The sequence below is a fragment of the Pseudorasbora parva genome, chromosome 7 (assembly GCF_024679245.1).
Source record: "Pseudorasbora parva isolate DD20220531a chromosome 7, ASM2467924v1, whole genome shotgun sequence".
Classification (NCBI taxonomy): Eukaryota; Metazoa; Chordata; class Actinopteri; order Cypriniformes; family Gobionidae; genus Pseudorasbora; species Pseudorasbora parva.
The window spans coordinates 32159837-32171972 of record NC_090178.1 but is presented as its reverse complement, the minus strand read 5'-3'; the positions used below and the strand labels follow the sequence as shown (position 1 = coordinate 32171972).

Below are 12136 nucleotides of genomic sequence, written 5' to 3'. Positions count from 1 at the left end.
AACTCAACCACTGGATTAAAACAACTCAACCATTGGGTTAAAACAACTCAATTGTTGGGTCGGTGCATTTTCAACCCAACTTGGGTTGTTTTTAACCCAGCATTTTTTAGAGTGTATATATCAAATGCTGATGCAATTCATGGCAGTTGGTCCTTGAGGACAACGGTTCTACATAATTGTTCTTACTTCCCAATGGCAATCTTTGCTTGTGTTCTCAATTATGATGGAACTTGATTCATTGTTATGTAGTCTGATGTGCCATTGGACAGCAGTGTCTTCGTATACCCTGAAGGGAAGGCATGTTCCTCCAAACAGAGCTGACTGACTGACGCATATTTGTCTGCACCCAGAGAGACAGAATAACCTCTGGCTATGAAGGGCACGAGATCATAAATCTTAACATGGCTATGTCTGTGTTGACAGACAAAAGGCAGCCGCGCCAAACACCAGAAAATTGCAAGACCTGTTCCATGAGTCACTTGCCTGGAGCGGCAGGTAGTCGCTCGCAAGGCTATCATTGCCACCTAGTGTTCAGGAGATTAATTGATCTTACCTGAATGGAATTCTGGGTACATTTCTTTGAAATCAGAAAATCCTAATTCAATTAGGATTAATTAAGTGTAATTCTGATTCAAACAATGGAAAACGACAACTACTTCCCCATTTTAGTCAGTTATATCAGAGTCATAGCATTGTGATAACATAAGATTACATTTTGGGATGTTTTAAAGGCTCTGAAGGAGTCACTGAATTTGCCTTTTGCCTATTGTTTCTTGTTTGAGCAGGCATGCTGCCTGTGGCTCTCTTGAAGTTGGAATGGTTACAGAGAGAGTCTAGTTGAAAAACTTGTGAGCGTCATGTTGGATTGTCGAAACACGCTATCAGACTCACCATGGAGAAGAGGAACACTGCTTTATAATTATCCTGTCAGCGCAGTAGTTGTTCTCTGTACTGCATCCTGATATATAGACCCGCTGTACCCAATGCCGAATCCAGCCAGCGCAGACAGAGTCATGGGCCAAGTCTATGCGTCATTACGAGTCAGGGAATTAGGTACTTTCTCACAGACACTGGGATGTTCTGTTGTTCTCTATGGAGTTTTATTCATTTATTATATGCATAACACACTTCATTTTTTCTTTCCTGCAATAGGTACCGTATACTGTGATAAGTATATTCTTTTTTTAACACATTACTTCAAACGTGTGCTTGTTGGATAATTTGCTATCTAATGCGATGATATAAATGTTTAGTTTTGTGTGACGTATCCTAAATTTTGAAGTCAGTATGTACCCAAAAATGATAATTACGCGCCTTCATGTCGTTCCAAACCCTTAAGGCCTGCGTTCACCTTTGGAACACAAATTAAGATATTATTTATGAAGTCCGAGAGCCCCTCCAGCTATTTAATTAACACTTTCATGGCCCAGAAAGGTAGGAAAGACATAGTTAAAATAGTCCATATGACTCCAGTGGTTCAACCTTAGTTTTATGAAGTGACGGAAATACTTTTTTGAGCAAAAAAACCCCCAAAAATAACGACTTTATGCAACAATTTGTTATAGCCTGTGTCGGTCTCCTACACAGTTTACGTGCCAAGCGCTCCCTAGTTCTATGTCAGTCGCCGACTCGCCATTGGCCGATGCTGTTCATGTAAGCACCACGACACATGCATGTGATGCTGACGCAGGAGTTAGCCAATGGTCAGGCGTTGTTCTGATGTAGAACTCGGAATCTCTGCACTGCAGTAACAATGTAAACTGTATCCGTCTATCCATAGTACATTATTTTTGCATTATCATGCTGCTGGAGCTGCTCTCATTCTGGAAATATTGTTGTGTAGTTTCACATGCCATTCTCATTCTCATCCATCTTTTCTCCATTTGGTTACCATTCCACAGACCTAAATGAGAGACACACAGGGGCTTAATTTTCGCACTCCTTCCCCCTCCAAACATCTCTAATGAGTGGAGTATGGTCCAGGCAGTAATGACGCTCTGTATGGGCCATGCCTTTAATGGCTTCCTGCTCTTTACAGCTCCAGCACCTCAGGCAACTTTCTTGTACAATCAGGGGATTTCTGCAACACTAATGTTATTGTGGACATAGAGGTCAGCTGTATGGTTTGAGCAAACAAGCCACACAGCTTCTTAACATGACTGAGCTGTAGTGAGTTTGCATTTTTTTTAATATGTGTGTTACTTCCAGGATACTATAGAGTTCCCACGTAGATGCCAATAGCAGGTACTAGGCTTTTGCGTTTGCATGCTCACAAACACAGCCAGCCCAATGTGAGTCTGATTTTGTTTGACAGTTTTATGACAGAGGGCTGAAATTATGGATGTATTTTCTGTACTCCCCCCTCATCAACCATCAGTTAACAACACATAAAATTCATATAATTACATCTTGGTTTCCATTCTGAAGTATGTATAAAATTTTCACCTATTTTCTTCTTCCTGTTAAGGCTGAGTTGTAGCCGCGCTCCCTCAACCGAACATATTCACGAGGGTTTGGCGAGAAACACGTGGCAGACAGGCTGAGTTTGACTTGCCCCCGTAAAACGCAGCCGAGTCCATGTTTTTATGCTCCCATCTCAAAGGCTTTCTACTAGGCCTCATGGAGATGAGAAAAATGCACAATGTGCCAAAGAATTTTGCATCATGATGTGAATCAGGCCATGGTCAAAGACCATGACAGCCTGATGAAGCATTTATAGTCTTCCGATTAATGTATGTGGGAGAAATCGCATGAATGACATTATAGCTTCAGATTTGCCAAATTCTGCACTTTTATTTATTTTGACTTTAGAGGCATATGGATAATAGTTTTTTAATATATATTTATTGTAATGTTTTTTTCCGGGCTGCAACTAATGGTTATTTTGATAATCAATTAGCTGGTTGATTATTTTTTCGATTAATCGGATTTATATATATATATTTTTTTAAATGTATTGACAGAACGCACTATTCCACATTTTGCCCGATGCTGTCCTTTAAAAAAATGTGCCAGGTGAAGGCTATGAAAACATACATATTGAATATATCCACCATTACATAAATTAACTATGGTTTTACGATAAACAAAAGTAATAATAACAGTATTATTGTAGTTATTGAGTGGTAACCACAAATTAACCATGGTTTTGCTTCAATTCCATATTTTAACTGGTGGTTATACGAATGATAATCAATACACCAAAAACATGGTTCATTTTCGTAAGGGTATGTTAGTGCGACATTATGTGCAAAAAAGTTACTAAGCGAAAGGAAATCCCTACATTAAAATTATGGGGGGGGGGGGGGGGGAGAACACGCAAAAAAAAAAAAACCTCAGTGTTACCAGATTATTGGAATGTTCTGTCGTAATACACACACATCCACTATGGACACAATACCTGTTACTGTCATTGCTTTATCCTGTAGAAATGTCTTACATTTATATTCACTTACACGGTGTTATCCCTATTCAGTTACTACTCTCATAAAATACTTGAATTAAATGTTGACTTTTAAACCTAAATTTAGCGTCTAACAGCAGATATTTGTTTTTGCACTGAATATTAATTGTCTCCCTCTCGACTGGGTTCTGTCTGTTTGAGGCACATGCTAATCAGACCCGACTAATCCATAATGAGAATTGTTGTCTGATTTTCATTATCGATTTTATCGACTAGTTGTTGCAGCCCTAGTTTTATAATAATATTATTTATTATTATGTTTTCACTGTTAAGTGTTTGTGGATAGTGGCTATTCATTTATTTATTTGCCAAGTTGTACAAGTACTAAACAGTTCTCATTTTTTTCTTCTACTGTACATTTTATAATGTTTTTATCTAAGATTTAACATGAACATTTCTGGAATCCTACAATGAAGATTCTATATTTTATATATACAGCTCTGGAAAAAATTAAGAGACCACTTAACATTGAGAAATCAATGTTTAGTGGTCTCTTAATTTTTTCCCAAAGCTGTATATTTATAGATAATAGACTAATTGCTGTGAATGCTTGATTCTAATTGGTTGACAGATGTTCAGAGGTGATGACTACTTTTCAGTAACTACACAACTAAGTGTGGCAGTTCCACATCACTTTGCCAAATTATTTCTAAGTGGCTTACAGTCTGCCACAGCAAAAGAGCCACAAAAATCAAATACACTGGCCAAGCATATAAATAAGACAAACAATGGGATAAAAATGTCAAACAGCATTATTTCTGAAATAATTTTCAAAGCTCTTTTTCTTTCTTTCTCTCTCTCCAACACACACACACACAGCAGCTTTCATGCATGCACTGGACCTTGTTTTCTCCACTACCCCTACTTGATCAGTAAAACAGTATTTCGCTATTTAAAAGTTACTCGTTCAGAAATGGTGACTTTTCACCCTGGTGGCTTAAGGCTGCTTGTAAGCAAGCAAAAAAAGTTACGCACACACAAGTGTTAAGTTTAGCGGTACGTTTTGGTAACGGTAACCTAATGATGAGTTCACCGTGGAGACGTAAAATATTTATTTGCATCACAGTTGTATCTGACTTATTACTGTGGCATCACCAAACAGAATAAAAAAAAAAAGTCCCACCTGCCTGCCATTGGTTAAGCCAGTGTTAAGCTTACTGCGCTAGGAAAGAAAAAAGTATTTAGCTTTAAGACAAATATGCTCTTTCTGACAGGTTGGCTGGAGCACCGCTCGTGACTACTACACTTTCCTGTGGTCACCTCTTCCAGACAGCTACACCGAGGGAACCGCAATCAACAGATCTGTGGTCTTCCAAGGTAAAATAACATTGTCAAAAATGGGGTTTTATGCAACCATTTCTTCTATGAATGTCATGCCAGAGAGACAGCCTCTCAAAGGTGCGTTCTGGGTAGTGACGGATGCAATAAAGTAGGAAACACTGAGGCCTCCTATTAGAAGGCTGAAGTGTTGATGGGCCAGTTTTACTGGAGTGGTTCAGGTCACATACTGGAATCTTTGTGAGGGATTACAGGGTTTTTGTGGCATGAGTCCGGATTCCTTACGGCAACTAAAGAAAAAAAAAAACGGAATGGTCTATCATAAAACTGCAGTGGGACTATAAATTTATGATGTAAATGATGGCCTTCAGGCTATGATCTTAGTCTTAGCTATCGTTCATTAGAGTCATTTGCTTTAATACCTATGGGAAAGACAAACGGGTTTGTTGTAAATGCTTTCCATACTTTAACGATAGAGTTGTTATCTGAACCTCTGCTTGATTCTGGGGTATTTTGTAGGTTACTACGTACCAAATGACGATGGTGAGTTCTACCAGTTCTGCTATGTGACACATAAGGGAGAGATCCGCGGGGCCAGCACTCCATTTCAGTTCCGCGCCAACAGCCCCACAGAGGAGGAACTGCTGACAGTGGAGGATGAAGGAGGATCCGATATTCTCGTGGTCACCACTAAGGCCAGTTATCTGGAGGTGAGGAGATTTGTTTACTCTTAATTCAAACTGCTCAATTCAAAATGATAGATTTCTTGTCAGGTTTCCCTTGCCAGGGTTGACGCTTTTTGTTCTTTTTCCAGCAAAAGATGGAACAAATCCAACAGGAAAAAAAGGAGCTGTTGGAAAACCTGGACCTGTTTCAGAAAGAGAGAGATGATCTGATTGATGAGAAGAACAGACTTCAGAAAGAATATGAGCAGGAGAGAGAGAGCAGCTCTCAGCTCAGGAAAGATGTGCAGGTGAGACGAGAGAGAACCAAAATGTTGTGATTTAAAGAGGAAAAGGTTTTTTGCCCTTGCTTAATTTTGGAAATATAAATACTTTTCCCCTGTTTTATTGAAGTGGTAAAAAATAGTATGTTTTTATATAGTCTCTTTAGTTTCCCTCTCAAACATGACATGAACTGTGCAAAAAATGTCAGCAATTTTTCTTTATTACGTCATATACATTTGACATCTCTTCAAGTTCACAGGCTGTCAGCACCCCCTAGTGAAAGCCTATCTTCAGACTCTTTACATGAAAATATATAAAATATAATTAATAAGTTTCATCTGTACAGACATGACAATCATCAGCTCTATTTGTTGTTTTTTAAGTGGCAATTTTCATAAAGTATAAATGTATCAGCTCTGAGGCAGAGCTGGTTTAAAGATGAAAACATGCACACCCATTTCTGGCTGTTAATTTTACGGCCACACTTTTATATGTTGTTTTATGTGCTGCTAAAATAATTCTAAAAATTCTGCACATGAAATGGTACTGCAGAAGAGACTAAAGTGGGATTTGGAGACCTGCTTTCACATTAGTCATGTTTGCAGATTCTCAGAGACCACACACAAACATAACTCATGAGCCAACAGTTTATTCTGCAATAACTTCCATCCTTTCTGCAGCAGCTAGATAAAATACATATGACAAAGAAAATAACTATATTTGGCTCATGTGTTTGTATCTATTCACAGGAGTTGCAGTTGTCTGCCCAGAGCTTGCAGGAGGAGAGAGAGGAGGTGAAAAGGAGAATGGAGGAGAGTACAGCACGTCTGTTGCAGTTAGAAGAGGATCTGATCGGAGTCACCCAGAAAGGCCTGATGAAGGAGACTGAACTAGACTGGTGCATTTCTTTTACCTATATTGAAGTAGCCATGATCAGCTAATCAGAGAAAACTATAATCTCTTTGATTATATTAACAAAGGGTTGTCATGATACCAACATTTCCATCGTCAATTCTAGTTAAATTGTGGGATTCTCAATGGCCACGTACACACTGTAAGGTTTCAGGAGTCCCCTAAATCATCATTCTCTGTGTGTACACGAATCTGCAATGATTGACACCATGGTAACTATAGCAACGTTCTGGCATCTCGTGTGTTTGGTATCTAATATTCTGACAAATAAATATTTCAGCGACAAAAGACTTACGTTCTTCAATTGTAACCAGAGGTGTCAGACTAGGGGGGTAAAGGGTGTACCTAGGACCTGAGGCAGGGGGGGCCCTTAGAAGTCAGTTTTCTATACATACAAATACATGCACCAACATTTGTATAGAATTGATGAAAAAAATTCTTATTTTGTTTACATTTTAAGTTTTTTTATGATAAAAATGCAATACCCCACCCATTGGTATCACTATGGTATTTGGTACGGGGCCCAGCAAGATGCTTTCTACCCAGGGCCCAAAAGTTGGTGCTACGCCGCTGAATGTAACTAAAACACATTCGACTGAGGTGTTGTGTTTTGCTTATGAATGCAAAGGCTGCTTCACAGAGTGCGCTCACATTGTTGCCATGTCCACTTATTAAAAGCAATTTGGGGCTTAAAGGGGTACTTCAGCGCTGGGAAGATGAATCGGTATTTAAACTGGGTCATCAATGCAGTAGAAATGTGAAATTATTTTTGAATTTGGTGTCTTCTAGACTGAGAAAAGACAGAAAATGTATTTTTGTCCCATGGGGATGAAAGACTACAATTCCCAGAATGCTTCGCTGCCCTGTGAGGCCATTCCCAACACCACCAACTTCATTACTGTGACTGAGTTAGAGAAGACACTACAATTAAAAACTGAACGTGTCTGTTCAATATAATGAGTGAGTCACCGCGGGAGTGTCACAGCCCTGAGCACTAACTGCACTAGTGATGAGAGCTGAGGTAATCGCGACTACATTCGCGGCATACATTCACACAGGAGTTCAGTCTGGCACGCGTTTCAGTTCATGCCTTTGCAAGCTTAACTTTCATAGAAATGAATTTGAGAAGTTAAAAGACTTACATTGCTCACCATAGCTCCGTTTAAATGATCCTGTCTGCAAGCTGAGCTCTCCCTGCCAGCTGAGTGTAATCTCCCATCCCCCATGCGCAGATTCAAAACATGCGGAAATGGCTCCCTCTGCTGGCTGTAGTCTTTAGCCTCTGGGCAAACATTCCTCCTATGATGCAAAAATCGTCATTTTGCATCATAGGAGGAATTTTTCCAGAAATAAAATGCATAAATCTCTTGTCTCAGGGAGATATGAGGGGGGAAAGCACAATAATTTGAATATTCTCCAGGGTTTCTACTGATACAAAGCCATATGCTAATCGCTGAAGTAACCCTTTAAGCTTGGGTCATAAAGCAAAGTTATAAAAGTGAGCAGGTGCGGGTCGTGATATTTTGGTCTAATTTTCAGTATAAAGCATTTGTTTTTGTTTTTTTATTATGTTCTTGTTCGCTTTTTTTATTACGGGCTCGTACCGCTTTCCCTGTGATTTCTTGCACTGCATATAATGAAGAAAGAAACATTTCTGATTCACATTAAAATACGTCATAAACAACTAGTTGTTCAGTTCAGTTCTGTCCACGCTGCATAGAATTTTTGTAAACACATTCAAATTTGTTTGTAGAATGCCGTTGTCACTCCTGTAAATTACTGAACCGTGTGTGTACAGAACAGGACAACCGAATTTAGTTGCACTGTGTACGTGGCCAATTTTAATACCACAGCTAACACAATATACTATTGGTCAAAACAAAGGCATGTGACATTTTTCAGTGAAGTTCTCAGTAAACCATTACCAGCAACTACTAGCCATACTGTAGAAAAACCGGTATCGTTACAATGTTAGTATCGACTTTGGTATTGAAGTACCAGTAGTTTTGACATCCCTATAACAAACCATGTAACTGTTTTACAACTGTCGATTTATATCTACAGAAGATCTACTGCTGGTTTTGAGAACTTTAACAAGAAAGAGTTTATTTAACGTATCCTAGATATGCTCCTTGTGTAGCTGAATGATTGATAATGGCTCTGATTTGACAGCCTGAGGGATCGAGTGAAGAAGTTAACCCAGGAGAAAGAGGCTCTTGAGTGTCAGCTGAAGAATGAGAAAGATGAGAAGGAGCTCTATAAGGTAATGCCACTTGCTCACTACCTCACTCACATCCCCAATAGTATATGCTTTAAATGCTAGGGGTGTAAAGAAGAGTAATTGCACTTCATTACTATACTTAAAGCTGCAGTTGTCCGTAATTTTTTGGGGGGTTAAAAATGATCCAAAATAAATTTGAGCAAGTACACAACAAGCCAGTATTCAAAACTATCTGCTTACCTTAGCCCCATTCACAACGGTAAGCTTGTAATAATGTGTTATAATTAGAGTGGTACTGGTGGATTTCCGTGGGAAATTCAAGCATGTCTTTGCGTCATTACATCACTTCTGTATACATAAAGAAAGAGTTTGGCTAGTAGTAGTAACGCACATGAGGAGCGGATCGCATGTTCCTTACAGCAGCTGGAATAATTCAACATATATGGCAGATTGTAATCCAGGAAGATCCAAAAGACAATCATCAGTGACATCTGGAGATTCACCCATGGTTAAAAGCAAAATATTATACTGTACAGAAATTGAAATCTAATAGGTATATAAAACACTAATAAACACATTGCTTATGCAATGCTAATACTGTTAACATGAACAATTTGAGAACAAAGTATAACAATAGTAATAATTTGCACGGTTTGATGTTATATGAGCAATTGTTGAACCGTTGGTTTACTACCACTACTGAAACTGTACTCATGGAGGCAAAATCTGATAAGGGGTACAATAAAACAACAGTTTTAAAAAGTGATTTTTCACTGTTATTTACAACAGGATCAATGCATTTTCATGGGTTTAAACCAAATATTTTTGTTATAAGAGACAATAAAAACAACTTTGTGCATCAAAACCACTCCTTTCCTGGTAAAAACAAATTAACTTGATATTTAAGTCAACAAATTTGCAACCGCTGAATGTACATTATCTGACAAGTCAAACAGGTCAGTCTCTAAGTAACATATAATTTAAGCCACAAATTAAAATAACTATGCAAAAAGCATCTTGAAGCCGTTGGAATTTTACGGCTAGAAATGGGCATCAATCAATTCACTGAATACTTGCCAGCTAAGAAATAAATAATTACCTTGTGATCCATCTTTTTAAAATCTACATGATTTGAATATCACAACTTAGATGTCAAAAAATAACATGCACAATACACAATAGTATTTACAAGAAGCAGAGGTCCATGGAAAATACGCATTACCTGGAAAATTCACTCTACCGAATGTTTTGACTGTCAACCTTTTCCTAGAAGAGGGTGAAAATTGCAGCCTGAGCAGCATCAACATTCTGTCTGACAATAACGTACCTAATAAATAATACATAATTGACTCCCATAAGAAGAGATTCGGAAACGAAGATGTAGCTTTATCATTATCTTCTTAGTTATTTAAAATATTAAGGCAATTATCAAAGAATGATAAAATGTTTAATTTTCCATTGGTATATATTTCCTATGGTATATCGTTTTTTTGATTGTCCTAAAGGTGTACAGTAAAGCAATTTAATGCACAGGTAGTTCAATCACCATTCTATTAACAAAATAGCTTTTCTGCTGATTCGCTAAATTATATTTCTCAGTAACGAGGGGGTAAGAGAACTGGTTTTGAAGTAATTAAACTCACAGCATCATTGTTAATTGAAAAAGAGGCTGAGACCAGTTTATTCACACACGCATTTCTCATCTTGCTCTCTCTCACGCTCTCTCTCTCTCTCTCTCTCTCTCTCTCTCTCTCTCTCTCTCTCTCTCTCTCTCTCTCTCTCTCTCTCTCTCTCTCTCTCTCTCTCTCTCGATAATGAATTCAAATAAATGCTATAATTCATTTAGTCAAATAAATGTAATCTTATGCACTACTTAATCTCTGTGTCTCATTCAAAGCAGGCAGATTGCTAGACCTAACGAGCCGTAACTGACTGGTCATTTTTACCCTTCCGGTCAAATATTGTGCTGCAAACATCAATAACAGCTTTAACTTGTCAATGCTGAAAAAATGAATATGGCATAAGTGAAAATTCACTGCTAGCTGTGCATTTAACGATTTAAAATGCACTCCACAGAGGCTACCGTCCTCCACTTGGGAGGTTCTTTGTTGTGCATTAAAATTGTTTATTACAAAGCTAGCCATGGATTATTCCTTACTTATAACACGTCAGTCCTACAGCGCTAACAACATGTCAAACAGAACCAAATTCTTTTGCATTTATTGTTTAAGAGAAAAACACAATTGCAAATTGCTTTACACAAAATCTGAAAAATCGTGATAAAATCAAAAAAGTGGTAAATGTTTAACTTTTAAATACTCAAATGCAAATAAATGTGGAAAGTTGTTTATCTCCACTTCTCCATGATTTTTTGGTTAAATACTTTGACTTTTAAATAATACAAGTGAAAGTAAAATCTATTTATTTTACCTAAAACCAACAAACTGACATTTTTATCCATGGAGAAGTATAATACAGGCCCTCATTCTTTCCCTAATTACTCTGACTCGCACTTTGTAATTCTCACTCTCCATCACTCACTTTGTCTCACCCTCTATCCCCACTTTCTTGTGGCGGGCACAGGAACTGGGCGTTAACGCTGGGCTGTAGCCACGGAAACACAGCCGGCCCTCACTTCACAGCAGCTGCCTGAGGCACACACAGAGAAGGGTGGGGGTGGAGCAGAGTTGGTGCTTTCTGACTGCTGCATTATAATTAGGTCTAGCTCACATACTTCCTCACCAGGCGGAAATACACCTCATTGTAGAGATTGTGTGGATAATTGGGGGCTCGTCCAGGATCTGGACTGGCTTTGGTACACTGCTAGTTTTATGTGCCATGTGCCCAGGTTATTGCACAGCAGATGTGCAAAGAGAAAGTCAAACAGTCTACTTGAATGAAGTATCTGTGTGTGTTTGACACAGATTCACCTGAAGAACCGGGAGCTTGAGAACACTAAGCTAAGCACTGAGCTGCAGATGCTGAAATCAGTGGATGTGAATAAGGAGAACACCATTGCTCAGCTGAAAGAGGAACTCACAAGAGTCAAATCCTGCCTGGCAGAGAAAGAAAAACAGCACCGCCAGTTACTGGCCAACAGTTCACCCTCGGTACACACACAAAAAGTTTCTGCTTAACCTACATTTCATATAGAGTGCCACAGGAATGAATCCTAAAACCCGGAAATTAGTTACAATTTTTCCCCTTCTGGTTCCATTGTCCTGAAATGCCTGAAATAACATGTGCTTTAAACAAGCAAATTTTCATGTTTTATTCTACAACATAAAATGCATCAGTACTCCACTCATGATTTTT

The 12136-nt window shown here is 38.5% G+C and overlaps 1 protein-coding gene across 3 annotated transcripts in view; it reads left to right on the top strand.

The window, feature by feature from the left end:
* tax1bp1b (Tax1 (human T-cell leukemia virus type I) binding protein 1b) overlaps positions 1–12136 on the top strand; it is a 45274-nt gene that overhangs the window by 22248 nt on the left and 10890 nt on the right. For 2 of the 3 annotated variants that reach the window (XM_067449078.1, XM_067449077.1), the window contains exons 3-8: positions 4678–4780; positions 5261–5451; positions 5556–5714; positions 6438–6586; positions 8773–8863; positions 11746–11931. In XM_067449078.1, coding sequence (XP_067305179.1) covers positions 4678–4780; positions 5261–5451; positions 5556–5714; positions 6438–6586; positions 8773–8863; positions 11746–11931 — 879 coding nt within the window. Of the gene's footprint in view, positions 1–4675; positions 4781–5260; positions 5452–5555; positions 5715–6437; positions 6587–8772; positions 8864–11745; positions 11932–12136 lie in introns of all 3 variants that reach the window. The other variant, XM_067449079.1, reaches the window with a different exon arrangement.